Here is a 24,242-nt window from a genome sequence, read left to right on the forward strand (position 1 = left end):
CCGATGTTTCCATCTCCTGTTCGCTCCACAGAGTGCTCTGCATATAAAAAGTATTCACTTAATATTTCTTGAACTGAAAAAGTGTTAAATCTAGGCAAACAACATTAACATAAAATATTACAGAGTTGTGGAAAGACTGGGAGTCCCAGGCATTATTTCCATTTTGGCCATTAACAAATTATATTTCCTTAAGTCACGTTCTTTTTAGTTTCAATTTTCCAGGTTTGCAAAATAAAGAGATTTAATTAGATGACTATCAATAACACAGATGCCTATTATGAGTGCCAGATACAAAGCATAAGAACTAAGCACTCAAGAAAATCTAGGAGAGAAAACAGACATTTAACAGATTTATTAAAAGGAGGTAATTACATGATCTATAAAAGAGTAAAACAGGCATTATTTTCTTTATGAGGACCTTCAATTTCCAGGACAGTAGCTAGTACATAGTAATTTTTCTCAAGTAGTGTTTGTTGAATGAGTGAATAAACCCACAAACCTACAAACAAACCAATGAAAAATGAAAGTGAAATCTATGGACTCAGGGACTGGAGGTGGGAAGGTAAGCAGAAGAAAGGCTAGGACAGAGTTCTGCTGTCACTGTTTCTCCAATTAATAAAGACAAGAGCAATACAGCTTTCACAGGCCACAAACTGAAGGTGAATACTGATTTTAAAAAGTACAAAAAAAAAAAAAAATGTAGAAACCTGTTGCGAGGACAACAGGTAGAATCCAGCCCAAGAGGACAGCAGAGAATCTCCAAGAGGCTAACATGGAAGGTGGGAGTTTGAAATCGCCTTACAAGTGAGCTGATGAAGCAGAAGGGGTATGATGACAGGAAATAGCAAAGAATACATAGTGGGGAAGGGCAGGTGTGGCTGGAGTTTCAGGAGATGGGCTGTGTCACCATCTAATAGACATTTTCATCAAAGCTTCTATCTAGTTCTCCATTGTCCTGAGTTACACAGCAAGCCCTTGACCCCACTGCCACCCTGCCTCAAAAGCACAAAAACAAAAACTTTCTACTCATACCATAAAGGTGAAAAATTAGGAAAAAAAATATGTAAGTAGACAGACGCATGCACTTTAAGTACAAGACTCTCACAACTGAAAGTGCTGACTCTGTTTTGCAGTTTTTCAACAATTAAAACATTTTAAAGTAATTCAAAGCATTTACCCTTGAAGTACTAAGGTAGCTTCAATTCTGAATCTGCGCTTAAGTTCTGAAAAGATTATGTTCTACTACTAAACAGGTTATACCTGGTAGGGATATTTTAGGATGAGCTATTACTTGACCACTCACCAGACTTTACTTTTGAACCTTCTTTAATGTGTGATCCCACAACTATACACAGTCCTGAAAAACCCGGCTTGATTTAGAACAAGGCAGATCTCAAAGCAAAAGCTCTTCTGGCCGGCAGCTCACGGTAATGTGTCCGTGCTGCCGCCACATGTAGCACTGCTTCCAAGTTCCAAACATCAGGAGCAACAGGATGCTAACTGAAGCACTATGACTGTCTGTTCTGCAGCAAATACATCTACATTTTCACTCAAGTACTAAAGAGCTTTTCTCAAATTTAAAAAAATCCTATAAATTGGAGTAAATGTGTAGTAAGAACCTGTGTGCCTAAATGGAACAGAAATGGGAAAAATGGGGGGCGCCTGGGTAGCACAGTCGTTAAGCATCTGCCTTCGGCTCAGGGCGTGATCCTGGCGCTCCGGGATCGAGTCCCGCATCGGGCTCCTCCGCTGGGAGCCTGATTCTTCCTCTCCCACTCCCCTGCTGTGTTCCCTCTCTCGCTGGCTGTCTCTCTGTCACATAAATAAATAAATCTTTAAAAAAAAAAAAAAAGAAATGGGAAAAATGCATGTTAAAAACAGGAGCAGTACAGGAAAACACACACACACACACACACACATATATATATGCAAGTATAATAATAAAATATTTTGTTTTTACCTTAAATGTTGTCAAATGAGGCAGGACTACAGGCCATTTGACAAGAAGAATTGTTTCTTGTGTTCCTGAAAATCTGTTTTTCCCCTCTTTAATATTTAAGAAACACACACACAGGTTGCCGACAACTCTTAGAGAGCGGCTTGTGTTGTCGTTTTCGCTTTCCCGGCTGTGAACAAGTGCATATGTGAGGGCTGGTCGTGCATGCACAAGCATGTACTCTGCCTGCATTAAATAAAATCGCAACACAACACCAACTACATCCACTCATTCATGTGTGCCTGCAGTCCACCTCGAGGAGACTGAAAATATAAATACAAGCTGCTATTTTGGTGTGATCACACGAATATGGCAGCTTGCGTGTTTTTTTTTTTCTCTTTAACATTTTAACACTGGGCAGATTGTCTGCATTAACACAAACCAAAATCAATTCTGCTCTGAAACTGCTTGTAAAACCTTCCTTCCCTAAGGAATTTGTTATTTATTTAAGTAAAAAAATGGGCTTGGAGAAAACTGTATAAGAGGGACCAATATTTAGGACATCTTAACTTTGTACAGTGTGGCAAACAGTGTAGGACGAGAGGACTGGCAGTTATTTCTCTCCAAATGGGAACTTTGGAGAAGGTGGACTTTAAGAGAGATTTTAAAAATCAATTAGTTCACCTTGTAAAATTACTTTTGTGAATCATTAATATAGGAAAAATTTGCAAGGTAGTCTAATTTCAAGTTGCCTACTACAATAACTAAGTTCGACTAAAAACTCAGATGAGACTTGTATACTGTAAAAATTCATGGATGTACTCTTAAGGGCAGAGGAAGGAAATAAAAGTTAAGTATTTAGCATACACCGTATCTAAAAATTCACTATGAATAAAAAATGAAATGCAGACATTCATATCATATACAAATATATAACAATGAATTACCTACACAACACTGCCCAGTAAAACTTTTTATGATAGAAATGTTCTGTATCTGTGTTGTCCCATCCAATAGCCAGAATATCACTACTGTAAATGAAGACTTAATTTTTTATTTTAATTAATTTAAATTTATACAGCTACATGTGCCTGGACAGCACACATTTATAGTTTTAAAAAGGGAATTTTAGCAATAATTAATCCAAAAAATATCAAATTACAAGAAAAAAACTCAGAAGACAAAGTTTGCTTATATCGATTATATCTAAAGCTTGATCCATATAAAAACTATAACCAAAAGGAAGCACTAACACAAGAAAGCTGAATTCTTAGAGATCCATGCATTTCATGGAGAGTGAAGTAGGAAAGAAGGTAATTAACTGATGAATGGAGTAGCCTGAAGTGCTACTGTAATAACCCTACAATAACCAGAAACATAAAAGACCAAGAATTGAAGATGGTGACTACCATATCGAACAGGCAATCAGATAAATTTTAAATACAGTCAAAGTTACAGTGATAATAGTTAAAGAATTTTAATCATTTAATTCAAGAGAGAGGAAGAATGCATCTAAAGAAAAAGTGATACTGTTTGGCAATAGCTTATAAATATGTTAAGTTGCAAATGATTTATATACACTACAAATGCACTTTTAGAATAGACCTTGACAGACCAAATAACAGACTTCTCTGGCATCTAATATGGAAATGATATTCTATTCTAAACTCAGTATTTCCCATCATTTTAAATAATACTGTATTTTATTTAATGTTATAGCCTTTGAAGCCTGGCAAAATTGGTTCAGATGGACGATTCAAGCTCTGAATTAGAAATGCTGTAAATTAGAAGTTCCTTGATTTACCTTTTGATTATCAGTTTTTTCAGTAATAAAAATGAGAACAGTAACAACCTCATTAGGTTGACATAAAGAACAATTAATTGAAATGAATACAAAATGCTTTGAGGCAAAAAAAGGCTAGTAGAATAAAGGAATATTAAAATTAGTTGAGGAGAAGATAATATTTAATACAGTGACATATTCAGATCAAATAAATTCAATAATGATGGCAACAACACAGCTTATGAGATGAAATTATCTTGTTTAAACTCGGACTAGAAGGCTAATAACAGTATTTTTTTTTTTCAAAGCGTGCTTATGTCTCTGAAGACTAAAAATGTTAAAGATTGTTACTACTAAAATTGAACAATACGGATCATCAGTGGTAAGGTTCACAATCAAAGAACCTTTATTAAGCATCAACTTGACTCCACAGTGGCACGAAAACATCAGGTTCATGCCCTCTAAGGGCTTACCAGTAGATCTGAAAGGTGAGACCTAGACTAACACCAGAGGACTCATACATACTCTTTCCTTGACAGCACCAATTATCTTGCAATGTAACTTTTTTTTGGCTGCTTCCTCTATTAGACTTTGAGATTCTTAAGGGTCCATGCCATATTTATCTTGGCAGCTCCAGTGCCTGGCACCCTGATGATATTAATATAAATGTACTAAATACATTGGCAGATTTAATACACTGGCAGGTCTAAGTAAATATAGGACCCAACAAAATTAAGTAATATCATCAAAAAGTTATTAAGAAATTCTACTAGAACATAGAACAGGCACAAATTACTTCCAATTGTAAAGACTGGAAAATGCTTCATAAACAGGGTGGTAATGAACTCAGGCCTTTAAAAATGAGTTTTCAGGAATCCAAGAGAGAGCAATGGGGAGAAGCAGCATTCCAAGAGAGGACAAGCAAGTAACGCAAAACATGGAAAATGGAAAGCACAAAACTCATTCAGGAAATAATGCCACAGCACTGATCTAAAACAGAACTGTGGAGGGACTTCAGTTCTGGTTCTGCATATAAGGAACTTGGACCTCACTACTCCTTCCCAACAAGTAAAAAGCTGAGCAGACTGAAAAATCAACAACTCTTCTTGGATCTATAAGAGAGGGGAGGATACAGGGCAAACAGGCAAATGTAGGGAGTCACAACTCACCAGAGCAGAATTCATAAGCAAAACCCCTGGCGGGAACCAACGCAGAATAGGAAAACCTGAACTACACTTAACGGACTGCTAGAAATTCATTATGGACAACTCTGAGACTACTCGGAGGGACCCAATAATAGGGAGGCCCCCCTGAACACCTCCAAGAGCTTAACCCGGCTTCCACAGGAAAAAAAAATCCCCTCAGCTTCCAGTAGGGGGGTGGGGAGGGCGGGTTCATTCTGAACATAGCACTCTGTTCTTAATAAAACCTGCCCTCAAAAAACAAAAAAAATAAAACAACAACAACAACAACAACAACAAAAACCTGCCCTCAGGGAAAACTAGTTAACCAGAGCCTAATCTGCTGGGGTATTCTTAGACCCTAAATGACCTGGAGGAAGGGAAATACCCAACTCCAGTCCACTTTAACCATTCTGTCCCATCTAAGAGGGTGTAGAGAATTAGAAACACTTGTGAAGGTCATGGTCAAGAGGCACAGGTTCACTGATAAGACTAAGACCTAATCATAGGACTAAAGAATACCTCCCCTCCCCACTCACCTTATCACCACAGTACTAAAGACCTATTTACAGCAGTTCCTTTTACCTACCACATCATGTTCTGGCTACCAGGAAAAAAATTAGAAGACAGAAAAAAAGGCAAAAGGCACAATTTGATGAGAAAGAGCAAGCATCAGAACCAGACAAGGCAGGATGCTGGAATTATGAGATCAGAACTTGAAAACACCTATGATTACTATGCTAAGGGCTCTAATGGATAGAGTAGACAGCATGCAGCAACAAATAGGCAATGAAAGCAGAGATGGAAATCCTAAGAAAGAATCAAAAAGAAGTGCTAGAGATAACAAAACACTGTAATAGAAATGAAGAAAGCCTTTGATGGGTTTATTAGTAGACTAGACATAACTGAGGAAAGAATCTCTGAGCTAAAGGACAGACTGACAAAATTCTTGAAAACTGAAAAGCAAAGAGAACGAAGACTGGGGGGAAGAAAAAAAGCCAAACAGAAAATCCAAGGGTTGTGGGACAACTACCTAAGATGTAACATACACATAATGGGAATAGCAGAAGGAAAAGACACCGAGCAAGAAACAGAAGAAATAACTGAAGCAATGACAGAAAAATTCCCCAAATTAATGTCAGACACCAAACCACAGATCTAGGAAGCTCAGAGAAGACTAGGCCGGGTAAATGCCAAAAGAACTATACCTAGGTATATCATCTTCAAACTACAGAAAATTAAAAATAAAGTCATTAAAGCGGGGGGGGGGGCAAAAATAAAAACACCTTACCTATACAGGAACAAACATAAACATCCAACTTCTACTTAGAAACCACACAAGAAAAAGAGAGTGAAGTGAAATATTTAAGGTACTGACAGAGGGAAAAGACCAACCTAGAATTCTATATCCTGTGAAATTATCCTTTAAAAGTAAAGGAGAAATAGACTTTCTCAGACAAAAGTTGAGGGAATCTGTTGTCAGTAGACCTGTCTCACAAGAAGTGATTTAAAAGAAAAAGGAAGAACATAAGAAGGAATAAGTGAAGTAAAATAAAAACTTTTATTTTTCTCATCGTCAATTGATACCAGTTGTTTAAAATACTAACAATGTATTCACTACATATGCTTATATGTGCGTATATATGCAAATACACATAGGTGTACATATGCTCATATACAAGCGAAATGAATAACAGCAATGACACAAAGGATGGGAGGAAGGAATTAGGATGACTTTGTTATCATAAAGTACTCACACTATCAGTGAAGCGGTATTAGTGTTATTTCAAATTGGATTTGGATTACCTAAAATGCACATTGTACAACTCAAGACAACCACCAAAAAAAGTAAAAGAAGCATAACTGGTATGCTGAGAAAGTAAAGAAAATGAAATAATATAAAATGCTCAATTAAAACTACAAAAAGATGAAAAAGGGTGGAAGACAAGGATAGAAACAAAGAACAAGTTAACAAATAGAAAAGAGTAACAAATATGATAGATAATAATCCAACTGTATCAATAATCATTTTAAGTGTCAATGGTCTAAATGCACCAACTAAAAGACAGAGATTGTCAGGGTGGATCAAAAACAACCCAACTATATGTTACTTACAAGGAACCCACTTTAAATACAAAGACACATTTAGATAACAAGTAAATGAATGGACAAAAATATACCAGGCTAACACTAATTTTTTTTTAAAGATTTTATTTATTTATTTGACAGAGATAGAGACAGCCAGCGAGAGAGGGAACACAAGCAGGGGGAGTGGGAGAGGAAGAAGCAGGCTCATAGTGGAGGAGCCTGATGTGGGGCCCGATCCCATAACACCGGAATCATGCCCTGAGTCGAAGGCAGATGCCCAACCGCTGTGCCACCCAGGCGCCCCCAGGCTAACACTAATTAAAAGATTTTTTTAAAAAAGGGTATTACAGAATGATAAAGGGGTCGATTCTCCAAGAAGACATATCAATCCTTAACATATACACACCTAACAACAGAGCATCAAACTGTGTGAAGCAAAACTAATAAAGTTGCAAAGAGAACTTTTAAAATCCACTATCATGGTTGGAAGTTCAATAACCGTCTATCAGAAATGGACAGATCTGGCAGGCAGAAATTCAGAAGGATATAGGTGAACTCAACATCATCAATCTACTGAATATATTGAGATCTATGTACTTCTTCAACCAACAACAGCAGAATACACATTCTTCTCAAGCTCACATGGAAGATTCACCAAGATACACCACATTCTGGACCCCAAAACACACCTAAACTAATTTGGCAGATGAGAAATCATGCTCTCAGACTGCAGTGGAGTTAAAGAAGACATCAGTAAGAGAAAGAGAGCTGGAAAACTCTAAAAGGGAACCATGTGTGTGTTAGGGGGTCTGGGTAAGTCCATTCTTCTGCAGAACACAGAGAGTCAGAGAAGGCTTAAGATTAGGCAAGTAGCATGACTACACGTGTTTTCTGAAAATAAGGCTGTAACACATGGATTCGACTGAAGGAGAAAGAGAACAGATCTGAAGAGAATAATTAAACAAGTGAGAGATTCTAGATAGGAGGTAAAAAAAAAAAAAAAAAGGACCTAAAACAGGCAGTAAAAATGGAAGAGAACTGACAAATGTGAGAAAACTACATATAATGACCTCTCAGTATTTAAAAATAGAACATGCATATCCTCAACTTATCTACTCCTAACCATCTCTATTACTACATCTTTCATCTAAGTTACTAATGTTACTTAATGTGGAATCATACCACAAGACTCCTAGTTACTTTCCCAGATTCCATCTTCACCTCTACTCACCCCACTGCACAGCAGCCAGAATGAGCTTTTAAGGTATCACACCCCTGCTCAGTATCCCCCAGTGGCTTCCCATTGCAACTGGAATAAAACCCTAACTCTCTACTTTGGCCTACAGCACCGCTTGTCTGGCATCTGCTCTTTCCCAAATTTCCCTACTTAAATCACTTACCTCCCACCATACCTGCCCCACTTCAGTTTCTCAAAACACTGAGTTTATTTTCACTGAGAGACTTTGCACTAGCTGTTCCCTCTGCCTGGAATGTTCTTTCAGATCTTCACATGGCTGGCTTTTTAAAATTTTTCACATCTCAGCTCAAATGTCATCTTCACCGAGATGGCCTTTTCTAACTGTTCCTAAAGCTGCCATCCCTCTATCCCATCACCCTGCTCTATTTCTTCACAGCAATTATCATCCTTTACAATTATCCTCTTTATCTATACATGCTGACTGCCTCACTCCCCCCCCACCCCCAACACTAAAACGTATATCCCATGAAAGCAGGACTTTGTCTGTCTTATTCACCACTCTGTTCCCGAAATGCAAAGGATGTGGCTGGAACATAGTAGACACTCAGTAAATGTACAGTAAAAAACAAAATTCTTATCACAGACGCTAGTAAATGAGTAACACTGTATAACATTCATTGAGCTGTATTTCTTCTTTTCTTCTCCTATTGCATCATGAGCTGCCTTACAGACTGGACTGAAAACCATGGTTTTAGATAGTGTCCTGCATTATAAAGAGAATGCATTACCTAAAGTAGTAAAATTATTCAAGCTATTCAGCTTTTATCATTAGGCAATCTGGTGGCTTAAAGGACTGACAATCTTACCTTACAAGCTAAGTTACCTGCCACAAGATTTATATAGAGATGGCAAGGAGACTTCCTCTAAATGTGGAGGAGAGCCATGGAAGAGCCTTCTGGGGAAGAAGATGCAACCTCCTTCGTCTATGCTATGAACTACAGGATTTCTAACTGCCATCCCTGAATCTCAGGTTTGCCAACTGAATTCAAATGTACCAGTGGAGACAAATTATAAGAGAAAAAGTTAGCCATACATGTGTTATACACACCACATGCATGCACACATTTCAAATATATGAAAAATGCATAGAAAATACAAAACCAAATAGTTACAAGGACACACTTTTCAAAAAATAACACTTTCTCACACAGCAAAGCATAAATGTTTGCATTAAGTAACCAAAATAATCAATGGGCTCCCAATGCCACTTCCTATGAGGTTTGGCTGTCTGAGTTTTATTTTCCCCTTCTCTTGTTTGCTTTGTCTTTTAACCAATCTGGCCCACAGGGCCTCTGTGGGTGTGACTCCGCTCCAGTGTCACGGTGCCTCTATTTTCATTTGCTAACAGTAGAAAGATTGATCATAATCCTTCTTATTAGTCACTTTGAGCTGAAGCTCTCAAATATTCTAAGATAACTGCCTAGCAAGTTTTTTAAAAAAAGGATGCCTTTACCATTTGGTTAGCAATCTATACCATGCATTTTATTCTTAAGAGGCCTGTTTTACTGCCACTGATTATACAGTTAACTTAAATGATTGGTCAGGAAATTCAGTTTTTTTTATTTTTTCCAACAAATATTCGAGTGCCTCCTGTACACCAATACAATGGCATTTTACTTTCTGAAACTATATGCTAGAGGTCAAGCACTGCCACACGATTCCTCTGAGGGTAGTTTCCCTATAATTGGTTACTCTTGGGTTACTTAGATAGCTCAGCTCATCAAAATGATCCCATACCTCCCTCCCCTCAACCTGCCACCATTGCCAGTTACATACAGTTCTGTTGTACTCTGAACACATGATTCCATTGTTTTCATTTTTATTTTTTAAAGTAAAGTGTGGGCCCAATGTGGGGCTTGAACTCACAACCGTAAAATCAAGAGTCACATGCTTTACCGACTGAGCCAGCCAGGCATCCCTCCACTGATTATCATTTTAAAATAGAAAATGTGATTTGTTCAATATGTAGTATAACCTTAATACCAGTCTATGTCATCTGATTATTCAGTGTTTAGAACCTGGAAAGAGATGAATGTCAGAGAGCCAGACGCCTTGACCTTGTAACAAGGCCTAGACCTTGTAACACTGAACTAGGAGTGAAGCAGACAGGCGAAGCCACAGAAGAACCTGGAAAAAGGTGGCACTAGGGATATCCATGACTCTGCAAATACATGGCCCATCCTAGATCCAATGATTAAATTAACTAACATTTATGTAACTGTTTACAACTTAAAGTGTTAACATATCTAGGGGCACCTGGGTGGTACAGTCGGTTAAGAGTCAACTCTTGTTTTGGCTCAGGTCATGATGTAGGGCTGTGATCTCAGGGTCATGAGGTCAAGCTCCACTTTGAGCTCCATGCTCAGCATAAAGTCCACTTGAGATTCTCTCTCCCTCTCCTTCTGTCCCTCACCCCTGCTCACATATGCTCATGCTCTCTCTCTTTCTCTAGGATGATTAAATCTTAAGAAAATAAAAGTGTAAACATATCTAAATACTACTGTTACAATGTACATTTATTAATCTACAGAAATCCTTTAAGGTTAACTATTATCCCCATTTTACAGAAAAGGGCACTGAAGAAAGCTGGTCACTCAAAGCAAAATGCCTAAGATTATAGCATATGTTGGGGCGCCTGGGTAGCGCAGTCGTTAAGCGTCTGCCTTGGCTCAGGGCGTGATCCCGGCGTTCCAGGATCGAGTCCCACATCGGGCTCCTCTGCTGGGAGCCTGCTTCTTCCTCTCCCACTCCCCCAGCTGTGTTCCCTCTCTCGCTGGCTGTCTCTCTGTCACATAAATAAATAAAATCTTTGAGAAAAAAAAAATTATAGCATATGTTGCTAGAACTTATCCTAGGACCTTCCCACACAAACTCCATGTACTTCTCACTACATGACCCAGAACGATGAAGCACAATATATAAAAGTCATGGATATTTGTGCTAAGGAAACAACTCTTTCGCATGGTAAATACTAAGTAGACTGAGAGAAGAGGTTGTTTGCAAACCCGAATGACTTCAAGAGAGATAGAAAAAAGGAGGTTAAAAATAATAGTTGTCAGGGGCGCCTGGGTGGCACAGCAGTTAAGCGTCTGCCTTTGGCTCAGGGCATGATCCCGGCGTTATGGGATCGAGCCCCACGTCAGGCTCCTCCACTATGAGCCTGCTTCTTCCTCTCCCACTCCCCCTGCTTGTGTTCCCTCTCTCGCTGGCTGTCTCTATCTCTGTCAAATAAATAAATAAAATCTTTAAAAAAAAATAAATAAATAAATAATAGTTGTCATTTAAAAAAGCAATTTGGTTAGAAAGGGATTCAAAGGTGTGAACCAAGAGACAAATTTTTCTAGCAATACCAATATTATGACCACATAATATAACCCTAATCAGAAGCACATGATTTTAAATCATTGTTGAAAATTGAAAAACAGACTAAATATTATTTTAAGATTATCAATCCAATAATTTATGTTGAAAAGGGAAAACAGGAATCTATATTTTAAGAACAGAAAATAATTGTTACTATCAAAAATGGCCACAATAACTTTGTTACTAATACAAGGCAAATACTGCATTCAATTAAAACTCTATGGATTTTGTATTTTACTAAAATTACAAAGAGATAACACCAATTTGAATTACTGAAAGTTCTACATACGTTCTTTTGACATCTTGTTCAATCATTGATCGCAGTTCTTTATCTTGAAAAAATTTGTTCCAAAGACTCTGAAATAAGGAAAACAACCTATTTAAGTTAATCTTACATCTTTGCTTGACTTTTATGATCTCAATTTAATAATGTAAGTGATCAAATTTATCCTTCTCTGAGTTATCATTTCACATTGTGGAGAAGAAACATGAAATTGGAATAATTTTTATTAAAAACTAGTTTAATATCAGAAACACATCCTTACACTAACATCAATTTTTCCAATAATAATACTGTATACATGTTAAATTTCTGTATTATCTGTATAAAGTGAATGACAGTTTTGCTGCTCTATACCCACTACTTCCCTTATAAACAACAAAAAGGTCTGCTTCGATTAGAGCAGGGCCATAGGCCAACTGGTCTCCACTTGAACCTGACCTCAACTCCCAATGCACCAAGAAAGACACATCATGTTTTCTGCAAAGCTTGGTTTTATGATCAAACAGAGTTTTAGATACCTTTTAAAATGCACTTACTATTCTGTGCTGCTATACTATAGACTGTATCATAACAGCTATATGTATCAGGTAAAAAAAGAAATGCTAGTGTTGTATATTAGCTGGAAAATAATTTCTGTTAAGAGGGAAATAGGAATTAGAGCAGCAGCAACTGAAGAAATTATACAATACTTCTAAAGTAGTAATTATTCTTAGTCTTTGCTGGAATATCAGTGGGGATAGGCAGATCTTTTTCATTATCTTTAAAAACTTCTTAATAGACTCACTCCAAATAGTCACTTTTCTTCTTGGAAGTTAGTCCCACCAAGTGAACACTTTCCTATTTTTATCATAAAGGGAGGCTTTTCTGGCCTCCCCATTGCCCACTACAACCTTGATAAAATAGTTCTATCCTGCTATTTATGCTCTTCCATTTTACCCTGAGTTCTTACGGTCCCCTGGGACTTCTCCAGAGTGCCATTCCACAGAAATAGACCACAAACCTCCTACAACACAGGATGAATATAGCATGGAATAATTTCCATCAGGTTTTAGGTTGCATAATATATGGAGTTAAAAAAATTAACTGGCATGAAATAACACTGCTTTCATGGTGATTGATAACCAGTCTCATAAGCATATTCTTATGGGCTAAAGAAGCTGATATATGAATAAAGGTGAACTTTACCCCTTCATCCTGTGAAAGGGGATTATTGATCATCAAATCTTGCTGGCCAACAACCTTCCTCGGGTTTGTGATGTGCTGGCAAGGAATGAAAGAAAACACACACACACACACACACAAAGATCAGAGGTTACTGGACTCTGAAAGCATTCATGAGAAAGCAATTACATTAATTAAAGTACAACTTACTATTTCTTTAATGTTGCTATACCATGCTCTTAATTCTTTAATTCTACTTATCCACTGACTTTTATCTTGAGGAAGAACACAAAGAAATAGCTGTAAAGGAAAAAAAAAAAAAAGGAAACTTTCATAAAAATCCTAAAAAGCAATAACACATAAAACTATGCCAAACAGAATCACCTAAAACAGATATTCACATTGAATACTGCAGGAGATATTCATATTCATGGTATGTCATATTCATATCATTCCAGTTCCCAATGAATTATATTTGGGAATGTTTATATATATTTGGACAATTCAAAAAGTGAATAAAGGCCGAAAGTACAAGATCCCAAAAGCTACACCACAAAGCTGAATTAAGTTCCCCTCCAGACTTGTATTAAAAATGAACAAGAATGCATTGAGGTTCAAGTATAATTTCCATTTTACAGTCTAATATTAATGGAGTATTGACAGACACAAAGTCCAATGATTAATTTCAAGGTTTAAGATTTGTCTTAAAACTGGCGGGTAAAGGACAGAGAGGAACAACCTGAGGGCACAGCTCGAGAAGTGAAGTCATTCCTTTTACGGCAGAAATGTAATTTACAACTGGCAACCGGCTTATGAAAATAACAAGCATTCTTAAAAAGACAAATTTGATTTAATTTAGTTTAATACAACATTAAAATAAATCTGGATTTGAGTTTATTTTTAGCAAATGAAGGATACTAAAAGTTAAACAACAAGGAATGGGGGGTGGGGCACAAATATCTGTATACAAATATTCTAGCAGCAGGTCTCCTGCCTTTACTGCCTGCATCTAAAAGAAGAAAAATGTATTTTAATTATTAAATCTAAATTATTAAATCTAAAACTGTCTAATACATCATATGTTTCTTACTGTCTTTACTTGCACAGACTCTGTATGCTCAATTTATGCAGATAAAACCTAAAAAACTTTCAGTAGAAGTCATTTCAGAAATATCTAAACCTCAATTAATTCACTTTGAGAGAACAAAAAGGGACAATATTTCTAGGCAATTAAAAAAGATAACTGTAGATTATTACTAGTTTTGGTAATCAATGGGCCCCTTCTCTTAGGAGACTGACCTAATTTTCTTCCACTTCTCTTCCCTGCTGTCCTTCACTTTATGCTTCCAGTTTAAAAACAAAAAAAAAAGAAAACTCTTTTCCATCTGCTGTTTCTGAAGCAAGAAGGGGGTGACTAAACGGCCGCACTTGATACAGTGGGAAGCTGGAAGTAAATTCTCCTCTGCTTCTGCCTGGCTTCAAGGATTTCTGCAGAAGCCTCTGGGGGATGTAAAGGTGTTGCTTTGAATTCTGCTCCATCAAATGAGATGAAAGAATAGCTATTTCAAATGACTCCTTTACCATCACCAGTTCCTTGGGACGAAGGTGGTTCAACCTTATTAGTAAATGTCCTATGAAAGATAAACATGGATGGCCAAAAAATCGAGAGTGAAGCCTCCTGGAAAATTCAGTGATCCCCTGCATGGGTAATCTCCCAGGGCATCAGGTAATGTGTTGATATACTGCAACCACAAACTGTAAATAAATATTTTCTTCTTACCTTCCAGCAAATGCTGCGGAACCTGCTGCTTCTCAGCTGCCCATTAATCCCCTTCTGCCTTATTGTTGCCAAGTAATTGTTGTTTACAAATAGTTCTTCCCATTCTTTCCTATATGCAAGAAACCAAAGCATAGGCATCCTTTTGTTAAAATTCTCTGCTTGGAAAGGAGTGCTACAGGAAATTAATTTTAAATAAGTCTAAGAAATGCAACTTTTAAAACGTATATATTTAGTTGTGTACTGTTTCTGAACGCATGGCTGTCTTTTTGGACACAGTTCTTCTGTAGGTTTAATGAATATGTAGATCGCTATAATTATGCCAGCTACTGAAATTCATAATGTCTAAGGAGGCTATTCCATTTCCTCTAAAATGTTGGTAGTGCAGTTCAGTGAAACAAGAAAAAAATGAATATTAATATAAATATATGACTGCTTTAGCCATTGACAAAGACATACCTGCTCCAAAAATACACAACAAAAAGGGTACCGTTGATTATATTGGCTTCTCACATGAAATATCTGTTTAAATGAACCCATTTCTCTTTAGTGTCAGGCTGGGGAGTTAAATATAATAGAAGACTACTTTCTTTAACTTTTAGTGCTATTTACTATTGAAATCTCTGCAACTTCTTTCTACATGATCAGTTTTAAAATTTTAACAGGTGCAGGCAAATTTGAAAAAAACATCAAAAAATTAAAAAGCCTCACTGTAAAAACTGTTAAAGGCAAGCTTGAGTACCTTGCAGTACCTACGGCTGAGTAGATAAACAACTGAAATATGCCTCCCAGGCACGCAGACACCAGGGGCCTAACACCTGTGCCTCATTAATATACAAGTAAATCTGCTCTACTGGGAAACAATTGGAAATTAATTGTCCCAAACCATTTACTGAGTTTGAATAAAGGAAGTAGACCTATACTCCCTGCATCTTGTACCAAACTAAACATCAAGAATCATTTGTCAACAGTAGAGGCTACTGAGCACAGCTTTATGAAATTTCTCTCAGATTTCATAATGCCACAATAAACTTTTAATTTAAAACTTATCATCAAGGCTGAAACCCCGGCAATCTCTTCAGAGAGACTTCCTCAAAATAAAACCTTTAAAACCCTCAACCATCCTCCAATAGATACACGCAGTTGTCACTGGCAGGACCTGACTCATTCTGAGAAAGGACAAGCCTCGCGCACTATGGTCTCTTAGAGCCAGTACTGCAACCAACTGTACGCCTACAACTAAAACACCTGACTGTGAGTATCTTCTCCACAGAGTTTTCCAGAAGAGTGACCCAGACAATGGCACATTCCTCACTGCCACAAGCTGGAGAACTTCCAGCTCGGCCCTGCAGCATGGATCCCAAAGCCTTCTGCCAGGAGGGGCTAGCGGCTAAGTATGCCAAATGAGAGAAGCACTCCAGCTCCATACTGAAGAAAGACACTCCTACCACCACTCCATGAAAATTTCTTACTCCCAACACTCCACTCGTAAGAGAAAATAATACTTCATTTTTATTTTAATTTGCATTTGTATCATTAGTGAAAGTGAAAATTTGTCATGCTTTTGAGTCATTTTATTACTTCTTTTTAAAAACTTCCTTTCTTGTCCTTTGCCTGTTTTAAGAACCACAGGATAGTGGTTAAAAGAATGGACAGCAGAACCACACTCCTGTGATAAAAAGACAGCCATGCCTTCACAGAAACAGTACACAATTTACTAGCTACTTACTAGCTGTGCAAGCATGGGCAAGTTACTTAATGTCCCTGTGCCTCTGTTTCCTCATCTGTAAAATGAAATAATAGCATCTACCTCAAAGAATTATTGTGAGGATTAAAATACATGAAAAGCCCTCAGAAGCATGTCTAGTATATCAGAACATTTTTAAAAATTAGTATTATTGTTAATACTAATTATAAGATTGTTTTTATTTTAGTGTGCCTTATTATTGACCCAAAGGAGGAGTTTTTCATACATTAAAAACATCACACCTATGTCTGCCACACACATATACTTTTTAACCCAATACCTTGGTTTTCAACATAGTGAAGCTTTTTAATTTGTGTATAAATTTAAATCTAACATTATTTTCTCCTGATGCTCTTTCCACTGTTTTCATGCTTAAGTAATTCTTAGCCTCTCCAAGCTCAAAGAAATGTTTTTTTTAATCACATTAGTCCATTTGTATTACCCATATTTTAAATACATTATCCATTTCCCAACAATCTCACATATATTATCCACATCTCATATTCAGGTTTTGTTTTTATCCAGTTTTAGCAGTACTCAAAGATGAGATAAGCAATGAGTACATCTCAGAAAATGTTAAGCATGTCTAAATAGCTTGTGGTCTGCAAGCAAAAACTGCAGATTTTAAATGGATTCTGAACCCAAAAAGAATCAAAATTTGTGCAAGACCATGCAGTTCCATGGCCTGAAATCACCGATATGTTCCAGATAAGAGAGGAAAGTGTGAGGCAACAACTCCCCCAGCCTCTTCCAAAATCAGCTCCTATTCACAGGGACCAGGACAGTGTGAAGGTAGACACAGCTGGTGGCTAGATTCACTGCTATCTTGTCAAGTTACGCAGCCTTTTAAGGTCAAGTTACATACTACTTATGTAATGAAGGATGATTATTTGTTAGCTTAAATAAGACCCTGGGCCTTGATTACAGTGTCGGTAGAGAGAACAGGAGACTGGGGCATGTGAAATGGAAACATTATCTTTGGAATTCACAGTCATCTCAATTTATTCAGGGTACTTAAGAGTTCGAATTAAGGTTTAACGCCTTAAACTGATGAAGAGCCCTAACAACAGAGGAACACGAAGGCCACAGATACTTCATTGTCTTGCTCTTCTATGGTATCGTGTTTCATTAATGAACAGTGATACGGAGTAAACACAAATGACAGTGCCTACTATGTGCTTAGCACTAGAGACATTAGAGAAAGCATGAAGTTAAGGAGGTAGATCGATCTGTAAACCAACAATAATCTGGTGAAGGCGAAGCACTCTGGCAGTATAGAGAAGGGAGAACTAGTTTTATACCTAAAAATTATAACTGAGTGTAGAAAATAATAGCAGCCCAACAGGCGCTCAAATGCCATCCTGAAAGCTGGGCTGTTAGAGATTCAACAGCCCACAGGGGATAAAATGTTGAACAGTTAACCCCCAGAGGAGGAGCTAAACCAAAATAAAAGTTTTTTACAATCATAAATACAAATGGGGACCTACTCCTGAATCAGATCAGGACATGGGCAAAGAATACTAAGTTATTGACAAGTCAGGGGTGGAATTTTTCAGCTTAACAAAAATAAAGGAAAGGTAGTTCCTAAACTTTGTCTTATATTTTAAAAAAAAGTAAATAGTGTGCCTGTAACAGCCCAAATCTGACAATGATGCTATTAAAATACTAAAAAAAAAAAAAATCCATATATATTTAAAAATACAAGATTTTAAGTAAATCACTTTTAACTTTTAACCTTTATAGCAACTCTCCTAGGATGTGTAATTTTAACCCCTCTTTATCAATGAGGAAACTAAGACTCAGAAAAATTGAATAAGAGAAAAAAAAGAGAATTAGGAAAAGCATCTTCCTGGAAGCAATACTAAAAGGGAAACACCATACTGCAGACATCAAAGGACAAAAATGGCCTCTGGCAACAAGGCAAGACAAGAACATAACCTTATATTTTCTTCCTCAGATTTCTAGTTTTTGAACCTCAAGTCCATGGGTACAGAGATAAGTTTTCACCAGTTGGACTGAGAAAGTAAGTCAATGGCTGCTGTGAGTGGTTAAAAACAACTTGTGGTGGGGCGCCTGGGTGGCACAGCGGTTAAGCGTCTGCCTTCGGCTCAGGGCGTGATCCCGGCGTTGTGGGATCGAGCCCCACATCAGGCTCCTCTGCTGTGAGCCTGCTTCTTCCTCTCCCACTCCCCCTGCTTGTGTTCCCTCTCTCACTGGCTGTCTCTATCTCTGTCAAATAAATAAATAAAATCTTTAAAAAAAAAAAAAAAAAAAAAAAAAAAAAAAACTTTAAAAAAAAAAAAAAAAAAAAAAAAAAAAACAACTTGTGGTATTTAGGTGTGCAAACGCCTCAAATGGAACAGATTAGAGAGACACTTGGGCCTTAAGGACTCTCTCGACAAACCACTAGTGCCATCTAGTGGCAACCACTATGCCTTGCAGGCACTGGGTCCCTAAAAACAACCACCATCTTACGCAGGGAACAGCAGAGAAACTGGTTTACTTTTTGGGCCAGTGTTAATGGATACTGGTAGTGGCTGCCTTGGAAGCACTGTGTGAAGAAGGATTCTGAGGCTACCGCGTGCTCCTCAGGAAAGAACATTGCGACTGATCAAAAATGTTGACCACGAGTGTTGCAGTTATTTCTCAGTAAACGCAGTGAACTTTAGCAGCAGCAGTTGAGCTCTCCCCTCCAAAGATACCGATTTAATCCACTTGGTAATGTTTTTGTTTTTTGGGTTTTTTTTTTTTTGACATGGCAATCAACTAGAATACACAGTGAATAAATACAGCTGATGATCATAAGATCTGTATTTCTAATTATACATTTTAATGTAGTATTTCCTAAGATACACCCATAAAATTGGTATAAAACTAGTTAGCACCTTCTAAATGTAATTGTTTAAATACTTCTGTAACCTAAATAATGCATAAATTACTTGATTACGTGGCAGTTCTGGACTAGAAAATTTCTGAATTATTCCAAATGATGACACACTAGAGAAAACAATTTTATACCGTGTATTTTATAGGATGGTTTTTACCCCATTTTCAGGCAGGCAGCAATGTGTTTACAGGGCTAACTGCAGAAACCCAAACAACTACAACTATTGAAAACCATTCAGAGACTACACACAGTCTAGTACTCAGGATCTCCAATACTTGGTTAAGAGGAGCTACTCTGGTTTTCACTGATGAGGGGAATGGAGAATGGATTGTCACCAGGGGGAAGTTCAACAGGTCACAGAGAATGAAGATCAAAGAGGGAGGTATGGTAAGGGGGTGCTATAGTGAAGGAGCTCTACAGAAATGATCCTGTAGTTTACAAGGTCAGCTAGCCCTTGATCATCTCGTTTTTTGAGATTTGACTAGAAATAGTAGCGCTAAAGGCCAGGATGCCTTTAGTGATCTTTAGGCAAAATAAGATCAGAGTTAGATGTGTAGAATATTTGAAGGTGAGAAAGAACAAAGTAAGAAAATTTAATCTGATGCAAAAAGGTTTATTTTATGATCCTGAAACGCATGCCGATATTTGGAAAAGAATTGCCATATCAGTGACCATAACTGCTTTACCAAATATATAGGTAAAAGGACACAATACATTTTAAATTTGTATAGAAATGTATTAGTGAAATATTTCTACTAATGAAAGGATTGTACCATAAATACAATATTCCAAGTAAAAGAGTACATACTTTAATGCCATCTTTAAGGAATGATTTAAAAAATGCTATTCAAAGAGAACAAGGAACATCTAACTTAAATCAATGGAAATATGAGAAGTGTAAATTAGGTATGTCAGCATCAGACTGTAAAGTGTGGCACCAGACATGGGTAAGCTACAACACTAGGACTGCAGGTGCCAAGATCAACCAGATAAACACTGATGTTATCTATAATTACCTCATTTTTAGCTTAAATCACAGGTAATGAGGGAACTCAGAGACTCTAAAAGGCAATTAGAAACTGTACTGGCTTTTTTGCTTCCTGTATCAGGAATTTTTAAAAACTTACTTTTATTTAAAGCTTTTTTCCCTCCATAATGAAACATCAGGGCATATATCACTTATACATATATAAATAAATATAAAAACAGAACGCACACTTACAAGCTTAAAATGGCTTTCTACGTCCAGGTGAAAGATATTCTCATCTTATGAGGCTCCACTGAAACAAAGGCAACCAACAGTTCACTGTGTGGAGGTTTGTTAAAATTGATTTACGGGGATGTTTTGATTCAGGTTTGGATTAACTCTGAATTGAGAAATTCTGCACTTCTGCCTCAATGTCCACAAGGACACGAAGCACTAAGTTAGCAACAGTTTTGGACTATCAGCTATAATATTCTTTAAAAAAAAATACATGTATCATTCTCTTCAAAATATAATGTTTAAGAGCTTCTAAATTCAAGGTCATATTAAGTCGGTTAAGTCAAAAAACATGCCTTTAGAAAAGGAATCAAAAAAAGCTGTATCACAAGGCTATAAAAAATTAAGTACATAATAAACGTCATTATACTACTAATCAAAGGTTCAGCATTTAGAAATGAGGGGAGAAAAGGATCCTGTACCAAACTATCTCTGTGAAGTCGTCTAAATGAATATATTTGATATTCCATAGTTAACTGATGTTTCTTACAGAATTGATTCTTTGAGACACCTTCCTGCAGACCTCCCCCACCTTCTTCACATTCCCACTGCTCTACATTTACCTTGCTCTTTGTGAAACCAGCAAGGACTTGATATCTAACTTTCTATATGATAAAGAATTTGCCATAGTCTATAATGTAAACAATACTGTGAAGTAAATGCTTACAGAATTGAGAACAAATTATTCTGCAGTAATTTGGAAACAGACATTTATTTAGCAAAATCTGATGTCCTAATTGAAAGTCAATCCAATCTCATAAAACATATTTTTCAAGACTGGGTTGACTTACAGGGTATTACACACATAGAAATACATATAATGCTTCAAATAATACTTTAAAGATCTAAATGGATTAATCCATCATTCATTTGATAATTTGTAGATCAGCACTACCCAACAGAACTTTCTGAGGTAACAGAAATGTTCTTTATCTGACTGTTCAATATGGTAATCATTAATCACATGTGGCTACTAAGCAGATGAAATAAGGCTAGTGCAACTGAAGAACTACGTATTTTAATTAATTTAAACCTAAATTTAAATAGACTCATGTCACTAATCGTTCCTATATTGAACACCAAAACTCCAAGTATTTTAAGGATAATAAACCATTCATAGATACATTTGATTTTTAAAGTAACAACTATAAAAAAGCTTCAAGAGATATAAATATATACATGATATATATCACATATAGTGTACCTGGGGAAAGAAGACAGATACACTTTAAAAGTTAAACAGTACAGCTCGTTCAAAAGTCAAGATAGTTCCATAAGAGATGTAACACAGTATCTAATTAATTCTAAATGAATGGCGCTACCAATAAGATCACATATAGATATAATAGATTTTTTTTAAAAGATTTTATTTATTTATGCGACAGAGATAGAGACAGCCAGCGAGAGAGGGAACACAAGCAGGGGGAGTGGGAGAGGAAGAAGCAGGCTCATAGCAGAGGAGCCTGATGTGGGGCTCAATCCCATAACGCCAGGATCACGCCCTGAGCCAAAGGCAGACGCTTTAACCGCCATGCCACCCAGGCGCCCCATCTTTTTTATCTCTATCTGGTTGCCTTTCCTTATCCAGGTTTCTCTGTCTCTACCACCACCCTCTGCCGCTTGCTTCCTCCCACCTCCCTCTTACGCATAAAAGTTAGGGAAGCAAATCTTTAGTGAAGAAGTGATGCATCTGTAAGTTACCAAAACTAATCAATGTTGGCAAGAACCAGACCCAAGATCTGAATCATGAACCTGATATAACCATAGTCAGTATTAGATTGGTTCAAAGATCCAGGATATGAAAATTTAAAATGAAGATAAATGGGTCATGTGATAAACTTTAAGTCAATATGGACATTATGTACTTTATAATTTGTTTGGATTAATGTACCTGAGAAAACAGTTTCACATGTGCCTCTGAAAAGGTAAGGAAATATCCTCATCCAAGGGCCACCAGAAAATCTCATTCAATTATACTTTAAAAGAAAAAAACTCACTACTATAAAAAAAAAATCCCATAATTGAATACCTCATATACCCGGCATAACGAAAGACCAACGTATGCCACCTAAGTGATTTTTTTTGCAACACAAAAATGCTGAAAGTATCAAAATTTACTAAGCCTTAAAGAATTTTTGTTCAGATGTGGTATACATTTGGAAAATGTATGGCGATTTGCCCCTACATTAAATAACTCCAAACTGCTTTGCTTTTGGAGTTTTCCATTCTGTTTTTAGTGGCATTTTTCTTAAGACTACCATTATCAGGCTATTGGCTACCAATCTGTATAATGATTATACATTAGCTTTTAAAAATCCTAAATCTACACCCCTCTGTCACTTGCTCAGTGTGTCTTTTTTAAAATAAAGACAACAAACTAGACTTTAAGCTGTCATACTTCTAGCCTATTTCAACATCATGAGTTATCAGAATCTTTTCTAATTTAAGAAAAATGTGAAATAAGACTGTGGGAATAAGGACTGGAAGGGCTCTCCTGTGCCTAAACATATTTTAATAAACAAACATTTTGCCTGTTCTAATATTTTCCTCCTATTTCTAAGTTTCTGGTTATATTCTAGCTGGTTGAAGCTGTTAGAAATTTGCCCTGTAAATAACTGACATGTCACTGTATATCCAAATGTCAGCAGCCAATCCCATTACCCCCACGGCCTCAGTCCTTCAGTTTGGCCAAGAAAGAATTCAGAGTCAAATTCTTAAGCAAGCCTTTACTAGCAGTTAAAGCAAAAGTAGCCTCTTCAGGCGGGAGAGGGGGCAGGCACAGAGGTGGCAACTGCATCAGGGTTCAGGTCTTCTTTCGTCTTTCCTTTTTATGTTTGTATAGGTTATGGGTCATAGCTAGGGTGGTCTCTGACTGAGGCTGCTTCCAATCATCTAAGGGACTTCTCCTACCAGTGGGGGGATGGGGGTGGGGCAGTGGGGTTTGGCCCTATATGGTCCTTGCTGGAATTGTCATGGCGGCCTTCTCCCTGCAGGGAGGGGATCAAAACCACAATGTACATGTATCATAATGAAGCTATATGTTACTGTTCGCTGGAGTCACAGGGGAGAATGCATGTGTATTCCCTCCGGGGTCTTTAACTGCCTACTCTATCTCAAAGAAAAAAAGGAAAAATCCCTTTTCTGAACACTGGATATAGGAGGTAGGGGATAAGGGTTGGGAGAAGACACTAAAATGATGGAATCAGGGTGTGGAGACCTAATTTGAGTCTGCACTGTGTTTCCTATGTAGGCTAGAACACCAGTGGGAGTAGTATTCTTATTACTGATTTTTTTTTTTAAAACGGTTGTTCTGCATCACAGTGGAAGATGAACCATTTTCTCATGACCTCCTTGTCCAAATTAAAATATGTTTCATAAAAGTCCTGTCTTAGGCAGAAGTATTCTCCACTGATGAAATTTTATGTTATCTGAAAGTTCATTTACTTAAAGAGAACTCAAATCTAGTCCTGACTCTACAAAAGGCCTTTTTAAAAAAAAAAAAAATTCTGTTATCCAT

At 37.1% G+C, this 24,242-nt stretch overlaps 1 protein-coding gene across 8 annotated transcripts in view; it reads right to left on the reverse strand.

The window, feature by feature from the left end:
- TBC1D5 (TBC1 domain family member 5) overlaps positions 1-24,242 on the reverse strand; it is a 542,532-nt gene that overhangs the window by 229,273 nt on the left and 289,017 nt on the right. For 4 of the 8 annotated variants that reach the window (XM_034662026.1, XM_034662027.1, XM_002915357.4 and 1 more), the window contains 5 exons: positions 14,834-14,942; positions 13,264-13,353; positions 13,078-13,152; positions 11,899-11,966; positions 2-37 (listed from right to left, as the gene is read on the reverse strand). In XM_034662026.1, coding sequence (XP_034517917.1) covers positions 2-37; positions 11,899-11,966; positions 13,078-13,152; positions 13,264-13,353; positions 14,834-14,942 — 378 coding nt within the window. The remainder of the gene's footprint in view (position 1; positions 38-11,898; positions 11,967-13,077; positions 13,153-13,263; positions 13,354-14,833; positions 14,943-24,242) is intronic. The other 4 variants (XM_019795438.2, XM_019795439.2, XM_034662029.1 and 1 more) reach the window with 3 other exon arrangements.

The sequence above is a fragment of the Ailuropoda melanoleuca genome, chromosome 6, assembly GCF_002007445.2.
Source record: "Ailuropoda melanoleuca isolate Jingjing chromosome 6, ASM200744v2, whole genome shotgun sequence".
Classification (NCBI taxonomy): domain Eukaryota; kingdom Metazoa; phylum Chordata; class Mammalia; order Carnivora; family Ursidae; genus Ailuropoda; species Ailuropoda melanoleuca.